This window comes from Cephus cinctus, unplaced genomic scaffold (assembly GCF_000341935.2).
Source record: "Cephus cinctus unplaced genomic scaffold, Ccin1 Ccin1_scaffold0091, whole genome shotgun sequence".
Taxonomy (NCBI): Eukaryota; Metazoa; Arthropoda; class Insecta; order Hymenoptera; family Cephidae; genus Cephus; species Cephus cinctus.
The window spans coordinates 354,403-371,083 of NW_014332830.1; the positions used below are offsets into that span (position 1 = coordinate 354,403).

At 43.4% G+C, this 16,681-nt stretch overlaps 4 protein-coding genes across 9 annotated transcripts in view; 3 read left to right on the forward strand and 1 right to left on the reverse strand.

Annotated features, from left to right (window-relative positions):
• Nucleotides 1–85: 85 nt before the first annotated feature.
• On the forward strand, nucleotides 86–10,937 carry LOC107273868 (alpha-tubulin N-acetyltransferase). 2 transcript variants are annotated; one of them, XM_015752465.2, is made up of 8 exons: nucleotides 93–983; nucleotides 5,235–5,384; nucleotides 5,974–6,145; nucleotides 6,833–6,974; nucleotides 7,873–7,960; nucleotides 8,544–8,628; nucleotides 8,781–8,827; nucleotides 9,692–10,937. In XM_015752465.2, exons 1-8 carry the CDS (start codon nucleotides 880–882, stop codon nucleotides 9,963–9,965), a joined length of 1,062 nt encoding a protein of 353 aa, XP_015607951.1. In that variant the 5' UTR covers nucleotides 93–879; the 3' UTR covers nucleotides 9,966–10,937. The 2 variants fall into 2 exon arrangements, with proteins under 2 accessions (XP_024946917.1, XP_015607951.1); XM_025091149.1 differs by lacking the exons at nucleotides 6,833–6,974; nucleotides 7,873–7,960 and adding an exon at nucleotides 8,188–8,426 and having other exon boundaries at nucleotides 86–983; nucleotides 5,974–6,136.
• Nucleotides 10,938–10,947: 10 nt separating this feature from the next.
• On the reverse strand, nucleotides 10,948–12,280 carry LOC107273884 (phospholipid phosphatase 6). 3 transcript variants are annotated; one of them, XM_015752506.2, is made up of 4 exons: nucleotides 12,041–12,266; nucleotides 11,786–11,923; nucleotides 11,616–11,715; nucleotides 10,948–11,558 (listed from the first exon to the last, which is right to left on the reverse strand). In XM_015752506.2, the coding sequence occupies exons 1-4, from the start codon at nucleotides 12,041–12,043 to the stop codon at nucleotides 11,164–11,166; spliced, it is 636 nt and encodes a 211-aa protein (XP_015607992.1). In that variant the 5' UTR covers nucleotides 12,044–12,266; the 3' UTR covers nucleotides 10,948–11,163. The 3 variants fall into 3 exon arrangements, with proteins under 3 accessions (XP_015607992.1, XP_015607986.1, XP_024946971.1); XM_015752500.2 differs by having other exon boundaries at nucleotides 12,038–12,266; XM_025091203.1 differs by having other exon boundaries at nucleotides 11,427–11,558; nucleotides 11,636–11,715; nucleotides 12,038–12,280.
• An 88-nt stretch (nucleotides 12,281–12,368) lies between these two features.
• LOC107273877 lies at nucleotides 12,369–14,032 on the forward strand. The gene is made up of 5 exons (XM_015752478.2): nucleotides 12,369–12,803; nucleotides 12,867–12,988; nucleotides 13,059–13,394; nucleotides 13,487–13,757; nucleotides 13,825–14,032. Exons 1-5 carry the CDS (start codon nucleotides 12,760–12,762, stop codon nucleotides 13,889–13,891), a joined length of 840 nt encoding a protein of 279 aa, XP_015607964.1. The 5' UTR covers nucleotides 12,369–12,759; the 3' UTR covers nucleotides 13,892–14,032.
• Nucleotides 14,033–14,470: 438 nt separating this feature from the next.
• Nucleotides 14,471–16,681, forward strand: part of LOC107273850 (zinc finger and SCAN domain-containing protein 10) — a 5,725-nt gene continuing 3,514 nt past the window's right edge. For 2 of the 3 annotated variants that reach the window (XM_015752427.1, XM_015752437.1), the window contains exons 1-2: nucleotides 14,471–14,597; nucleotides 16,165–16,638. In XM_015752427.1, coding sequence (XP_015607913.1) covers nucleotides 14,523–14,597; nucleotides 16,165–16,638 — 549 coding nt within the window. In that variant the 5' untranslated portion in view covers nucleotides 14,471–14,522. Of the gene's footprint in view, nucleotides 14,606–16,164; nucleotides 16,639–16,681 lie in introns of all 3 variants that reach the window. The other variant, XM_015752454.2, reaches the window with a different exon arrangement.

The window sequence follows — 16,681 nt, forward strand, 5'->3', positions numbered from 1 at the left end:
ATAGACTTTTGTCCGGCAGTCAACTAGAGTTCTCTAGCGAAAGTATGCGCGAGCGCAATGTTCATTTGACTTGGTTGTGAATGTGCCAGCCACCAGCCAGCCACCAGCCAGCCACCAGCCAGCCACCAACCAGCCATCTAGCACGGCCTTCGTTGCACGCGCAGCTCAGCGCGCGGCTTTCTGGAAAAAAATGAAGGCGCGCTCCGCTAGTGAAGTCCGGACAAGCGGAGGGTCCACCAGGTAGTCGCGTGACTCTCGAGCCGAGGTGTACCGTCAACCCGGAGTATCGCGAATTTTCATTGACTGTGGCATAGGGTCACACGTCACGGGTTCGACCCTATACCCGATACAGGACCCCGAAAAGATAAGATCATCCCTCGGGCGATGGGACGCACATCCCGGTTAACATAAGACACTAGTGTATCCACTAGAGGAAGAGGAGGACAAGCCAGCATCCCTACTGGAGTCTTCATCGATTTTACGTCAGTCGATGAATTCCTACCAATAGAGAGTTAACTAAGGATTTTACTCTCGCTCCTCCCACAATACGTAGATTCTTGTTTGGTAGAGACATTATCCGAGTGTCCGTCAAAGAATCGACTTATTAATCGTCTGATTAAGAAGCGCGAGTGTTTACAGAAAATCTATTGAGTTGTAAGGTTAAGAAAGTTGTGTCGTTGTGTTTACGAAACGTCACGAAACGTCACGAATTGTCTCATCGGGCATCAGACTCGATCGATCCTCGGAGCAACCTCAGACTCGGCTTCCTCTTAGCCAGCAGCTTCATTTTACGCCGCTCGCTTCGTTTACGTCGAAGACCTTTTTTTTCGAAGTTTAACAAGATTTTGAGAAAAGTATTGAAAAAGTGACGCAAGCAAAATGGAGTTCAAGTTCAATGTGAATAAACTCTTGCCCAGGAAAATCAACAAGATTGGACAAACACTGATTCCGGAAGATTTCAAGGGCGACCGACGGGAACTCAAGTGAGTGAACCCCTTATCAATGATGACCCGACCACCGTAATCGCTAATTCTTCGTGGTCATTTGCAAAAATAATTTAAAACCTACTGTTAGATGCTCTATTAGTATCGGTATATGTGTAAAAGTAGACGACCTCCAGACAGAGGGCGTCTGTAGATCTGTAGAAGGTTGTCTCAGTTCCTTCAGCTGACAATTAAAACGTATAAGAACTTTCACTGTCCCTTGCGCGACCCAATGACGCATTCGTGCCACAATTAATCATCAATCTTTTCTATAACTCCTCGAAGATAATCCAGAAGTTCGAAACACATTCTTCGAACTTGGCCGCAGCTGTGGTGTCAGCTAGTTGACTTATGTCAAAAATGCCATTTACACATATCACGCGACGCGCAGTCCTCCACGAGTCTCGACTCTGTTCATAAAAAAGAAAGTTGCTCGACTAGATTTTTAAATTTTCTAAAAGTTCCTCATAATATTTTAATAGCGAAAGAAATAATATTCCATCATATACTTGGACAGATTCGAAATGGTCGAGCAGTTGACATGTCTAACGCACCGATGATCGCCAATCAGCTGATCTTGCCAAGTTCGATTTAACGTATAAAATCCAAGATCACTAGCGTTCACGCGTCATCTTACACCTGTGTAGTCATTCGTGCAATCATCGGCAAAAGCGTCCATTCTCTCATTGTCAGAGTGTTGCCGCGTAGGCGAAAAGCGGCTGGAGTTCGAAACACAAAAAAAAGTAGCTCAGCTGGTAGCTCGTTGAAATGCGTTCGAACGAGCAGTATTGTGCAATTTCCTCGTTACGGTATGGAGCAGTAGGCTTTTCGTCGCATTTTAATAGCAGTTGGAAACGAAAATAGGAATTATATTATTCTCGAGAAATATAAAAGAAAAAGTTTCCGACAACTGAACATCGACGAAGCAAGTACTTAGAAAGCTACGCGAATCAGCAGCAGCAGCGACGCTCACGGTCTTAAAGAGTCTTTCACGTGACTACGTCTCCCCGTGGGCGGACAGGTCAGGTCTGGTGGGCAGCGGAAAGAATCGCACAGCCATGATTCTTATTCCTTCTACGAAATACGAATTTTGCTCTGAACAAACGTAGTCTCTATTTTCGTAAAGAATATGAAAATCGCGGAGAGAAAAGTCGAAAAACGTAAAACGTGCAGGAGCGATCATTTATCGATTAATTAAAAGACGTCTAGTCCGATTGCCTGACTCCTCGTCGGGTTTCCGTGGGAACCCATTGTTCCGTTGAATATGCGTCCAGCTTCGAAGCCAGCAGAGGTTATCGACTTACGGATAAAATTGTCGGCATCTACAGACGTATGTAGGAGGCTAAGTAAAATTGCATCATTTTTATATTATAGCTATTTTACGGATCGCGCTCACGTGTCATTCTCACGGAATGACTCACGTTCAAGCTATACTCGAACCAGGAAGCCGCGTCTTCCATATTTCACAATCTTCCTATAGCAATACGAAGGTTAGAAACGTCTTTAGGTATCCGTTGTTCTTCGGGATTGCTAGAAGGCAGGAAGTTATTCCAGCGTGTGCTGCTCCTATACAGAGACTGGCATGGGTACCGATTGACTTTACCACCCAGTATATATTCTGTTTTTGAAGAATCGATGTAAAAATTTTGAAAGCGTAAAACGGTTTGTGGTTAAACGGTGAATTATTTTCGCGTGTAATTCTCAGGGAATGACTCAGGGACTGACGGAAGTTTACAACAGAGCGACAGACTGAAAGTACGAGGAAGAAAGAGATGGAACGAGTTTGCGTTACTGCTGAGTTACCCGTTAGGTAGAAAAAGTCTATTTGCTTCTCTTGGCTTGCTTCACGCACCGTAGACTCCGGGTTTCAGGAATGGGTCGGCTGCGAATGGAACGGACACTTTTTATTTGTGTCTCAAATGATTGTAACACGTGACACATCCGATCATTAAACGCTGTGCCGATCGCTCGTTAATTTGTAGGAAAAAAATAGATAATCATAAAGGCCGAGGACTGAGAAGAATATTAATGAGTCTTGAGAGACGTCGCGATCTGGCACACAGGATGTGCCGGAGCAGCGTCCGGTGCTTCTGGTTCGCCTGGTGCAAGGATGCGTGGAACTCTGATTATCACGCGTCGCCTAGCACGGGGACTTTTCAGTCAGCCAGACATGACGCTTCTGACATAAATGAACCACGTGGGATGAATAAAGTCTAGTATAATGATAATAAACATTTGGATCCTTAGGTCGAATCCATAGAAAGCATGAGAGCGATAGGATTTTCAAAATTGAAAAAGGACTCGAAGGCAGCGATAAAACCGGAAAAGACGGAAGATTTGCCGAAGAAAGACAAAGAGGAGGAGCTTGAGGGAAGAGAATTGAAGCCTAAAACTACTCGCCATAACGAGGCGAAACAACCGTTAGAACCGGAAAAAGGAGTGGAAGAAAATAATTCCACCTTCCAGCTCCTTTTCGCGTTGTCACGAATTTTTAACATTGGCTTTTAAATAATGGAATCACGTGACATTTGTGTCTCGGGCGTCTTACTTATCAATGACAATAGCGTCGTTTAACAAACGATAAGAAGTTGATAAGAAATTTCAAAAGTGGCTTATCACGCTCGAACGGCTTGCACTCGCCATATTTATAAATTTCAATTAAAATCGCACCGATACATCCGGTGTAACCGATAAACTGGAAAATTCCAAAAATTAGATGAACATAAAATTTTTTCAAAATCTGTTCTAATGGGCCCACGTGCTGCCAGCTATAAGAAAGTTTACTATAAGAAAAGTTGGTGCGTACTGTCGAAGCGGTACCTCAGCTGGGCACTTCAAAGCCGGAGAGTAGCGTGTATTAATAAATCTGACATAACGGCCATGCTACTCGTGGTCTACTAGCAACTGTACACGTTTCCACTCTGGACGCTTCCCAGAGAGTAGAAACAGCTGCAGTGCCGATTCGCTCCGTATTTTAACCCTGAACGTGGACCATTGCGTCACTCGAACGATCGCGACTCTGAGCATGGAAATTTGCACCCAGTGGAGTACTCCACTGGAGTCACTCTTTGGCTTTGGCTTTGATTGGCTGTCCGATCGATGCTATCTCCCTCAACAGTTATGTAACTAATCAGTCCGTGAAAGCGCAGTTCAGCCTTGACTGCTACAGTCTGCTCTCCCGCGAGAGACGAGAGAAATCTTTAATACCATTCAAGGTTACTCTCCTCCTGTGGGCTCAATAATTAGCAAGGAAGTAGAGAGCGATCGGGTCGCGAATTACAAAATCTTAGATGAATTTTTCCGCAAATAATAATATATCACCTGCACAATTAGTCATTGACAGCGTCAAGATATCCTGCCCTGAGGCGCAGCCGTTATCGATTGTACGGCAGCCAATTTACGTGAACGTGCTTGGAGTCGCGTGACTTGTTCTTTTCGCCGAGTACAAAAATTCCCCGTCAATTTTCTTAGCGATTTCGCGAACATAAAAACACTCGTTGCTGGGAAAGAGAAAGAAAATAGGAGAATTCGAAAACTTCCATGAGAATGTTGGTTAATTGGAGGAAACGAGGAGGAGGAGGAGGAGGAGGAGGAGGAGGAGGAGGAGGTTCTACCAATTGTTCTATATGAGCCGTTATGCATAACCTAGATTCGTATACACACTCGATGTACCAGCCAGTACTAATTTATATATACATATATATACACTAATTCAATTACAAAATCACAATTGAATTTCGGAGAATTTAATGCCCCATCCTTCCACCCTTTGAAATATGAATATGTGGGCGCTTTTAAGATGAAATATCGCAGCCAGGAAAGTATCGATAATCGTTGCGCCATCAGACCTAACTATTCGAGCAATGTAGCTTCAGCTTCTAGGAGGCTTCGTACGGTCATAAATTGAAGAGGAAAGGCCTGGGTGGCCGAGGGGTGCTAACTCCCCTTGCCACCCGCCACCCGCCTCACCTTCACAAACTCCCAGTGCATCCCATGCAACCCCTCGTATTTAAAAATAGTCCGTGAACCTCTGCGTGGGGTGGAAAAAAATCTAATGAATTTGGTCGAAAGCCTCACGGAGTCGCAGCTTCCAATGAGTCCTTGACGACGTCCCACTTCGCTCAACGTGGCGGTTCGCTCGCAGTACTAAAATATTAATTGGATCGATCAATGCACAATAGTTTCCCAGGAGTCTCGTTAAATATTGTTCTCCCTGCCTGTTGAGCTGCAACGAATGCTTCCTTGTTTCAGCGAATGCCAGAGACAGCTGACTAAGGTCCTCGACGACATGGGCGAGGCCTCCGCCAGGGCGCAAGGCCTGAACAAACCAATAACCAGCGCCATTAAGCTGAGGGACACCGACCACATAGTCTACCTGCTCGTGGACAGAGAAGCCAACAAGTAAAGATTCTTGCATTAATCCTAATGCGCCCCTGCCGCGGGAGCCATAGTGGTTTACGGGGGGTTCGGAGTAAATGGGTCGAAGGGGATGAGGATTTTGGGGAGTTGGCCGGAAGGTGCGCTACCGGATCGATGTCGAAGGGCTGAGCCTCCAGGTTGAGAAATTTCAATGCGGCCCTTCGCGAGGGACCATCAGGCCATTTAAATGTTGGCGCGAAGGAGCTAGTGCCGAGACCTGACAAAGGGTGGAATATCAACCCCGTACGTCCTAGCTAACGATGATGGCAGATGAGAGTCACGACCGGAATTATTTTCCCGGACGTTGGGAGTGACCGCGTGCTTTGAATATTATGGAATGCGCAATGTACATTCCGCTCGAGTTACTCTAACAATTCTGGAAGCAGGAGCCAGAACTACCCGTTCCAAGCGAGATGCACATTTCAAGCTCGTAGTTACTTCGTGCACTTCCTTGAACCACGTGTCCCACTTGCGACCCAGTTATTCATCCGGCTCGACCTCGCGAATCTATGACGCATCTTGTGACGTCTGCAAAGAGTATGCCTATATGTCTGTTTTGAATTTTTTACAGTGGCACCGGATGCGTGGTCGGACTCCTGAAGACGGGCTCGAAAAATCTTTTCATGTTCGACGACAGGGGTGTGCACTATCAGCTGCAACCCCGATGCGTCCTGGACTTCTACGTCCACGAATCCAGGCAGCGTATGGGCTGTGGGAACGTCCTCTATCAGCACATGCTGGCGGTGAGTCTCCATTTACCAGAAATCCCATGCAAATTTAAAGATTCAAATCTTCGATTCTGCTCAACTATTTATGATTTCTACATGAAGATACCCCCTGTTCTCATAGCGGGTGACTGGCGCAAGATCCGGTAAACCCGCGTGCAGCTTCCGATCCTCAGTCTATTGGACGACACGGCAAAGGGCCTCATTTTCCTAATGTAAATTCTTAATGACGCTCGACCCCGTCTTCTCATGCGAAATCTTACTTACCGACAGAGCCACTGAATGCCATCCGAAAGAAAAAAGCAGCAGCCTCGCCTGATTGATAATGCCGGATGTACTCGAGCAGCCATTTATTAAGATTAATCCTACTAATAGCAGTCTTACGATACGAACAAGAAATTGATCCACCGATCTTGCTTTTTTCGTTTTATAAACCAAACGGAAACTTAACACTTTGAAATTCTTATTTGACGGATTAAATATGTGTAGTCTTACGGTAAATCGAGCACGGTTCACGCAGGATCTTAATTATAGGCATGACAAAGGGATATTATGCCGAGCATAGGTGGGTGTATCGGCCAAGGTAGCGCATAGGAGGTTACTGAACTCCAGCAACTAGTTAGACTTCTGAGGTTGCTTCATTTCTTCCAGACGCTAGATCCTTGTCTATTATTAAAATTAATGTAACTTTTTACAAATCCGCAGGAGGAGAACATAACGCCGATGAAATTGGCGATCGACCGGCCTTCCGAGAAATTTCTCGCTTTTCTTCAGAAGTATTACGGGCTCTCGAGGATAATTCCGCAGAATAACAAGTTCGTCGTATTTCAAGGATTCTTCGACGATGGTGAGTCAATGTCCCGTAAGCGCAATTCCATTTCAGTCCCAGGACATTATTCAGCGTGAAGCCACTCGTTATTCCTCGCGAATCGATATTTCCCTAGACGCAGCAAAATATCAAGCGAAAAATCCCAGCTTAGCTTTAACCGCGACGTTATTGAAACGCCCGAGGAGATTCAGTTTCACTTGGGTTGCGAATCGTAATTATCACAGTGTATCTTGTTTTCGACGATGCTAAAAAAATACGTGAGAATTGACACGGAGCAGCAATCCTCCCGCTCTACCGAGTCGTAATTATCCCTTTGAGAGGAATCGAACCGCCTGACGTGCGCGAGGTGGCTGTCTTGTTAAATGTTCCCATCGCTAATTACTCACTCACTGAGTAGTGAGCACGGCGGCCATTCTCATCGTGCCCAAAGACAGGGAGTCTACTTTTGCAAAATACACTCCTGCGTAATTGCCAAGCCGATCGGAATAGCCTAGCCAAATGGTGTCCTGGTCTTCTTTTTTATCGGCAAGATAATACGAGAACAAAGTGCGGGACCCTCGTGGCTACAGACGGAATCGTTCGTTATGTTCGCGACTCGACGGGAAAAATATGTATATAGGAAATAACGTAGGCGCACAGCGCAAGGCTGAATCGTCATTTCTGTCGTCCGTTTCGAATTGCCTATTTTGGATCGTCGCAGACACGTAAAAGCACAACGATGGTCACGCAGCATCGGCAGTTACGAATCGGTTCTCATTTCACGTCCCGAATTGGTTATTCCGGTCAAGAAGAAGCTTCAAAATGCGGTCAATGTTAGGCGACAGCGACGCGTCAATAATCTTCCTGAAGGACCTTGGATAGAGTCGAGCTGCAGCCATCTGACGGCTTTATCGTGTTATGGCCTTTTCTGTTGCAGAGACTCAGGAGACCAGAGGCAGCCGATACAGTTTGCCTGCGAAAGCGTCGACCGATGGAAACGCAACGAGTAACAATACCAGTAGCAGGTAGGTGCGTGAGAGGGAGTGGAGAGGGAGGGCAAATCCCTTTCGTGTGAATCGAAACAATCGCAGCGCTATCTGTGGCGAATTCGAGCAGTTGCATTAATTTCACTTTCGTTGCAGCGTCAATGGCGCGCAATATGGAGCCCCGTCGCGCAGCTCCTACGGTAGGCTCAGTCGGTAGAGCATGAGACTCTTAATCTCAGGGCTGTGGGAACGTCCTCTATCAGCACATGCTGGCGGAGGAGAACATAACGCCGATGAAATTGGCGATCGACCGGCCTTCCGAGAAATTTCTCGCTTTTCTTCACAAGTATTACGGGCTCTCGAGGATAATTCCGCAGAATAACAAGTTCGTCGTATTTCAAGGATTCTTCGACGATGAGACTCAGGAGACCAGAGGCAGCCGATACAGTTTGCCTGCGAAAGCGTCGACCGATGGAAACGCAACGAGTAACAATACCAGTAGCAGGTAGGTGCGTGAGAGGGAGTGGAGAGGGAGGGCAAATCCCTTTCGTGTGAATCGAAACAATCGCAGCGCTATCTGTGGCGAATTCGAGCAGTTGCATTAATTTCACTTTCGTTGCAGCGTCAATGGCGCGCAATATGGAGCCCCGTCGCGCAGCTCCTACGGTAGATACGCAGCAGCTCGACCGCAATGCTCTATGGCCAACGTGAGTATGGCTTTTTATGATAATAAAATCACAAGGATTCATCTCTTGCTTATTGAGTTAATCAAGTAACCGACATTCGGACTCGCAAGGACTGGACAGCTCGCGTCTCATTGCTGCTCGATTACTAATTTTCTATTAACGCTTTCTTCTAGATTATTCATAACACCGCAGTGCTTGGCCAGCCCGCCGAGCGGACCGGGTGAGTAGTAATCGCGATGGATCCATCGTTTAAGGCTAAGAGAATTCTTTCTCTCGCTCCTTATCACTGTTTTCGAGTAAAAGTGGAGATCCGAAAAATCTTCCGATCTTGACGGATCGCCGGGATTCGGTTGCTTTGCAATTGACCAAGTAAAATGGGCCTAAAAAATGGGAAAATGACGGAAATGCAAAAGTACGGCGATCCGTGAAACGATAGAAAAGATAAGAAGATTCTTGGCGCACCTTTCACTTTCTAGTTAAATGTCACGGAGGACTCTCTGAAGCAGTCGTGTATCGTAGCATGAACGCTGTAATAGAAACACGCGCGTAATATTTCTACACTGAAAGTACATCGAAAATCTATTCAAAGGCGCACGTGTGATTTTATTTATTTTCATTGTAAATTGTGTAAACATAATGCATATCGATAAGTTATAAAATATGAGTTATACACATTTATACGGCACGGCAACATATTAATTTCATTTGCCTTTCTCTCTTCTAGTTTTGTTTCTTAATTTTTTTTCTCTTATTCCCAGCAACTAATATAATCAACCAATAAACAAAAACACTAAGTTTCAATAGTAACTCGCTTTCGTTCCATTATCATCAGTCAACAGTCCTATGGATCATACCAATTACACCAGTTCCACTTTCCTAAACCTTAACAAACTTTTACTTATCCATATGTGCTGTTGATTCTTAAATATGACGCTACACAATCAGTCTTTGACAGCGAGATACGGGTCCAAAGATTAAATGGGAAATCGTACTTGAGAATCTGCCATTGCATCGAGTCTAGACGACGTTGGCGACATTGACTTCGTACACAAGGATGACCTGGTTGACCAGATTAATTTTCTAGTGAAATTCCTCCCCCGGTCCCGAAAATGGAGCGTCCTCGTTCGCTGAGTCTGTACTCCGAGGAAGAGCAGAAGCAGCGCTCGAGCGAATTATCAACGGTGCCGACACCGGCAATACCGGATCACCAGGTGGCTCCATTTGTCCCAATTCTCTTGGAGGCTGAAAAATGCGGGAACAACGTGAAACCCTCGCCGTCACCCTCGTGCGGCCAGGAGGTCGCCGGGAACGAGCACGCACATCTCGACCTCAAGTTTTACCATTCTCCCCTGTGGTAGAGCGTTACGAATTCTTTGTCAGAATCACGTGTTAATACTCATTTCGTTGTATCTTTACGTAACATGAATTAAAATTTGAAATTTTCGTACTTTCCCAAACCAAATGACAGCTGTCGTGCAATCACTTTCGTTCAATGGCATTTGACAGCTACGTGAAAACGGGATTCCTCGCTATGTTCATTGTTGAAAAAGGATGCGTGTTATTACTGGCAGTACCAATATTCACTGATTCACTCTTTATTTTTACTCAAATGATCAGCAAGGAGTTGCTGGAACGAGAATGAGTTCATTACGCCGTGTTGACCGCGATGGCCATTTTCGACACATGTAGAAAAAAGCACCGGCACGGGTGATCGTAGAACATATTTACGATTTATATAGTAGGACAAACACAATTAATACGATTGTAATATCGAAGTGTCAACAAAGACGTAGAATGGAAATGAACGATAGTATTATGTGATAGAGTTGTCCTCTATGCAATGTATTCGCTTATTATGTAGCAGCAGCTTGGACACTTTTAATTTTCACGATCAACTAAATGCGCCCTCTGCACTATGGACCAATAGCGGTATCTGCCTTTCGCAGTTTTAAAATTATTCAAACCTAACCATGTTTCTAATATTCATGGTTTTATTGAACTTTGGCCCATTGTGTAAAAGATTATTAAACGAAACAAATATATTTGCATTTACATTTCAGCCAGGTCAATCCAAACAGGGGAATGTTTTACCAAGATTACAAGTTTTATTTCTGAGATGTGATAGTGACTTTGTACCAACGGATAATTACGTTATTTATTTGTATATTATGCAATCTATTATTTTATCTGCAATACATTCCACTATTTATGAGATAAAGTAGCTCATTTAGTTTTTTGTTAGCCGACATTACAAGCAGTAATGTTGTTCATATCGGCTTCAAGGCATTGTGTATAATCGATTAAAAAAAGTGGCTTCAAAATAATAAAAACGAAGTGTAATTATTTTCTATTTCCCAAAATTATTTCAAGAAATATTTATTCAGAACTTTAACGCGTACACAATTATCACAGCTGCGATAATTTTCAGACTTACAAAATCTAAAATTAACTACACTAGTATTTTTTTAAATCATGACATCAATTTTAAAACTCTGGAAGATTGCAACAATCACAATTATATATTGGTAGTAAATATAAAAGAAAGAATATGTCGATTTATACATGATAATCTCCACCTTCCAACTTTTCATCTGTAATCCATGAAATCAGGCTTATGCATGTGTCCTTTTCTAGATAAGTCAAGCCAATGGAAAGTCCTTCAAAAATACCTAAAAATACTCCAGCAATAATATCTAAAAGATGATGTCTCCTCATTAAAATTCTTGAGAGACAAACAGAGACTGCCCACGCCAACAATGGAGGAACAAAAATAATATTAACTGGCCACAAATTAAAAAAGAAATAAACTACGAAAGTAGCACGGGAAGCATGTCCTGATGGAAAGGAATATTTGTCAGGACCTATTGCAAATGGGTCGTCATTAACAGCAGGTCTTCTTCTTCTTGTTATTGATTTGATTAAAGCAATTAGAATTATATCAAGGAATAACCCTGAAAACGAAAATACTTATAATACAAGAGATATTCTTGTATTTACAATTATCTTACCTATTAGAAAATTGACTTGCATTTGGTACAAACTACTACTATTGAGTATCCATATGAGAGCTATCCAGCTTGCAATCCATGGTATTCCATGGCAAGATACCTGATTATTAAAACCAAGTGTTTACCAAATTTCTCTGAAGTTCCAAATTTTTCAATACTAAAGTTATTACCTCAAGCATTTTTGAATGCACTTTGAGCTGTCTAAGAAAAAGAAATTTCTCAGCGGTTCGAACAAACTGCTCTGTTAAGTAAGCATCCACGGCAAGAATTTTCCTGAGCAAAGATGGTATTTCTCGTTTTTCTTTATCCTTAAAAAAAGAAAAATAATTCATAGTAAGTAAACATAATTATGTTATGAAATATTTGTGAATTAATGAGTCAAGCACAATGTATTGGAGTATTGTAAAATAAGTAATAATAACCACCATGTTTTCAGATGAAAAGTCAGTCAATAAATAGGAAGGAGGTTAATTGATTATGATTTTTAAATACAGGCAGCTTATTTTGATCGTGAAAGAGTTGATGAAATTAAATATCACGTCTTATCATAAAATCTTCACTAAGCAATAATCAGCAACAACTAGTAAGATTAGTGAATACACAAAACAGGAATCGATCCTTAAAAATAGTGATTCACAGTGTCACCAATGTCTAGGTATAAAACCAACATACTTCACTATGAACTAAACTCCCGGTATTGACCGGTTCTAGAAGAAAAAAACCAATGGCTTAGTTTTCTTTATGTAAATTATGATTATAATAAAAACCATTACAGGCAACAACAACAAGATCTATTCGTTCTAGCGTTTTTATATGTACGGAGCACTGTAGGTGCTTTGAAATTGAATGAAGAACGTAAGCGTATCGTTATATCTCGATCAAATGCATTTAATAATGGGCAACGATGCTCTAAGCGCTTCCAGCTCATTTTCGAACACACCTACGTGCCTCGGTGCACATTGAAACACTGGAACGAACGACCTCGTACAGAATAAAATCCCTGCCTCTAGATTATAGCTCCGTTGTTCTAGGGAATAAAAGATGCACAAAAAAAAGGGACACAGTTTAAAAGTTTGTAAGTAGCCCGACAAACAGTTAGGATCGAGTAGGATCAAACTAGATCAAACGGAAAGTAATCTGCAGGATGGATCCACTGCAATCTCCAAACAAGAAGCGTGGAGTAAAAACGTTCGTTTTATCACCAATGTTTGTTTAAAAAAATTAAAAGTATTAATGAAGATTTTTTTACAGAAATCGTTTGACACTGACACCAACTCGTATACGAAATGGAATCAGAGATGCTGCAGCCACTGACGGTAATCGTCCTGCAAATCGAACTTCGTTCTTGTTACCATCTAATAATAGGCAAACAGGTATAATTTGTATGATTTTCTGCGAGATGCATTACACATTTGACCACATTTCTTGAAAATATGTTTAAAGGCTTAAGAAACCGCATCACACCAAGGATCTCATTACAGCCTTCAGCAACAGTACTTCAAGATATTCCTCAGCAACCAGAAACAGATAATAGTAATATTGAACTAAGCTTATTATATGATACATACTTACGAGCTGAATGCAGCGAGATTGTATTGAAGAAGAAGGTTAAAGAGCTAAGCACTGATTTGACTAACCAGTTGGTCAAGATATGTGTGGAACGGGATTTAGTTTTGCAAAATCTGACTAAAATGAGACTAAGAGCAAACGATGTTAAGAGTCTTGCATACTTGCAGAATAATTTAGATTTACAGGTAGAGGATGCGGATGTATGCTGTGGTGAGCATGGATAAGCATGTATGCATGATTAAACTTATTGCACGAACTTTACTTGTTTCCATCATGGTCATTTGTTTTCTGTGTTCATACAGCTGAGATTGCGCATATGTCCAAGCTGGAGATGAAACTCAACAAATTAAAGAGTCTTATCGAACCCTTGGATTCACTATGCTGCAAGGGTATTATCATTCCTAAAGATTCTGCAGGCATAGAGGAAATCCTGAAAACACTCACAGAGATTAACTGTGCATTGAATGAAATCAAGAAAGCAATAGGTTCTGCTGGAGAGTCACAATGTAACTTTATGGCAACTTTGGATAAATTCGTGGGAGAGTATAAAGAAGTCAAAAATATTCAGGCAAAGTATGGACTTCACATTAAACAAGAAACACGTTTTTTTACAGATTTTGTTTGAATAACTTTTTTTCAGTTTTGAAAACGCACTCGGCAAACTTCAGGCCCTCGTATTAAAAGGAACATCGCTGTGCTTGCGTTAAGAAGATTTTTAATCTCTTGTTTCATTTAAAATAAGCACATCAATATTTCTTATACTACCTGTTTACTTTAGTTCTTCTTGCAGATAATTTGTAGCCCACGTATTAAACACAAGAATAAAATAGCAATCAAATCTCGCGAGATTTTAATTCTATGAATTGTAGAGATATTGGCTACTCCACTAAAAACCCCGTAAAAATTTACGCTTACGAAATATTTGTTCTACCTTTCTATTGAAATGTGACATCAAAAAGTTTGTTATCGGAAGTGCATGATCTGACGTCAGCCATTTTGGTACATCCGATTCAAGTTGCAGCAGTTTGGTGCAAGCGCCATCGATGTTCCGCGGTAAAACTGGAAAAGCTTAGATTCTCAATGCGCGCAAGCCCGCTGCCTCGCCATATTTAATTTTTCGTAAATTTTCTTGGTTTTCCTGGGAGAAAATTTAAAAAAAAATGTTACCCTCAGCCTTCAATGAATGACTGTTCAGCTCTTAAAAATCATTGAATCCCGGCAGGATTCATCCTATTTCTCCATTTTTCCGTCCACTTTTGAAGATTTTTCCGCCACGCAATTTTATTCTGCGCATGGAAAGCAATTTTGCCCAATCATAAATAGGGCTATTGTGGGGGGATGGTGTATGTTGGCGCATTTCATACATCCGAGTGTAATGGTAACCAGATAGAGGCGTCGCGGGGCTATCGGCCGGTTAGCACGTAAATACCGTATTTCCTGTGCAAAATATTTCGATTTCTGCATGTGCGTCAAGCCTTCGGCGTGCGTGATCGTGTGTGCACGCAGCCAGCCAAGTGATCTGTGACGTCAGTGGTCCAATCGGTTGTCACCTGTCAAGCCGTGTCAGATCCCTTGCCTTTACCATCACCTCAACCCCTACCCTAGACCATTCTGGGGCCACCCCAAACCACCCTAGTCCATCCTCGGCTTCCAGTGTGGCACCTCACCACCGTCCCTGTCCCTGTCCCTGCTAGCCACCTTACCCCAGTAACACCCTCCGCCCTCCGCCCTCCGCCCCGCGTCACCGAGCCTCTCACCAGGCTGCCCCACCCCCTAGTCCGACTTTACTCTTCATCCTCCTCTTCCTGCTCCTTCCTCGCGCACTCCGACCCGCCGCACGAGCCGCCTAAACTCAAGAGCGAGCTTGCAGGCTCCCACTCAGCCAACCACTACCGCCAACACCGCAGACACAAAAACAATAACAAATCGATTCGTGAGGCTTAGGGGGAGGGGGGCACTTTAGTGGCAGGGCTTGGGGAACCGGGAACGGAGGACGGGGAACGAGATGCACCTTGGTATCTCTCTCTCTCTCTTTTTTATTCAGGGATTGTCAAGGAATCGTAAGAGTCAAAAAACCCAGAAACCTCGAGAATCTCCCGCAGCTTTTTGGAAATTCGTTACATTCGGATGGCTACCGAATGACCTACCTCAATTCCAGAGCCATCAGAGAATTATTTGAACGAATTAATACGACATTCGGAATTACAATGCCCGGGTAGTCAACCTTGTCATTATGGCACTCATTTATTATTGGCTCGTCCTACAGACTGACAACATCACAATATGACAGATTTATGGTCCACTCGGATGAGACACCAGACGCCAGTCATTTCGCTCTCGCAACGCGTTTCTGATCGAAAGATGCGTCCCCCTCTCTCCCAACACCCTCTGGTCCAGATGCCGCCACAAGAGCGACACTGGCAACGCGTGCACGCACGCATCCGATATTAAATTTGTTACGCAGGATAAAGGCCTGAATTTAATTAAAAGTAAATTTACAAATTCGAAGATTGACGGGCGGTTTATGAATTAAAAGAAATAGCTGAGCATATATTAGGAGCATATATGGTGGTAATAGGTCCTTAGGGTCAACCAACAATTGTTTCTATTGCTGATTCGTTCAATGGGCAGCTATGTGATATTGCAACTGGTTTCCATTACAGCGATGGCCAAAGGAATTTCTGACTGAAATCACACGTTGTATAACCTGTGGCCATTAAGCGATGTGTTCATTGTTCGAGCCATCAATGGGGGATGATCTATTCATAAACGAGGAGTGACGCGAGTCGTTGAGTATTTTTTATCGATTACTTGGCTTCGATAAAAAATTGATTAATCATATTTATTTAATATTTCTAATCGAGTGATAGGTACTCTTCCTAAATTCGAGAAGTAAAGAGAAAGAAATTACTATGTTAAATAGGTATAATGTCACGTGGAGACACGTTTCTTGGTCTTCTGTAATCTCGAATGACTTCAGATGGAATATGGGATCTGGAGTCTGCACGCCGCGGGTGGACTTTGGGCCGATCCGCGGCTCGCCCGAAGACATCCGATCCTGCCTCCCGGTGCGCCGCAAATGCTCCCGAGGGCGGCTTTTGCTTTGAGCGGCCTTCAGAGGCCGTTGGATATGGTGCCGCTTCCATTAGCCGCGACGGGAGCACCTTATCGCGCGATGGAACTAATTGCGAAGCCGCCACAGGCCAGCGACCCCGGCGACCGTCCACGCGAGGTCCGGGAACAGGGTCGGAAACCAGCAGACAACGAAAGCAACATCGAAAAGGAGGAAGACGAAGACGACAATGAGAATCTGACGTCAGTGCAGAGAACGAATAACAACGAAGATGCTGCTGAAGAAAGTGACGTCACCAGTTCGGACAGTTCGCACAATTCGGCCAATAACAACATCCCGATTAAGCCACTGGACCCCATGTCGTGTCTCGGCCTTGACAAGGTCTGCCCCTCTCTCTCTCTCTCTCTCTCTCCCCCCCCCCCCA

Coding starts and splice junctions, on each gene's coding strand:
- LOC107273884 (XM_015752500.2), bottom strand. Junction 11,716..11,785: donor TGCATTCAAAAATGCTTGAG/GTAATAACTTTA, acceptor TTTAATAATCAG/GTATCTTGCCATGGAATACC. Junction 11,559..11,615: donor GCAAGTCAATTTTCTAATAG/GTAAGATAATTG, acceptor TTTCGTTTTCAG/GGTTATTCCTTGATATAATT.
- LOC107273868 (XM_025091149.1), top strand. CDS start 880: ATGGAGTTCAAGTTCAATGTGAATAAACTCTTGCCCAGGAAAATCAAC. Junction 984..5,234: donor GGCGACCGACGGGAACTCAA/GTGAGTGAACCC, acceptor TCCTTGTTTCAG/CGAATGCCAGAGACAGCTGA. Junction 5,385..5,973: donor GTGGACAGAGAAGCCAACAA/GTAAAGATTCTT, acceptor AATTTTTTACAG/TGGCACCGGATGCGTGGTCG.
- LOC107273877 (XM_015752478.2), top strand. CDS start 12,760: ATGGATCCACTGCAATCTCCAAACAAGAAGCGTGGAGTAAAAAC. Junction 12,989..13,058: donor ATCTAATAATAGGCAAACAG/GTATAATTTGTA, acceptor ATATGTTTAAAG/GCTTAAGAAACCGCATCACA. Junction 13,395..13,486: donor GGATGCGGATGTATGCTGTG/GTGAGCATGGAT, acceptor GTGTTCATACAG/CTGAGATTGCGCATATGTCC.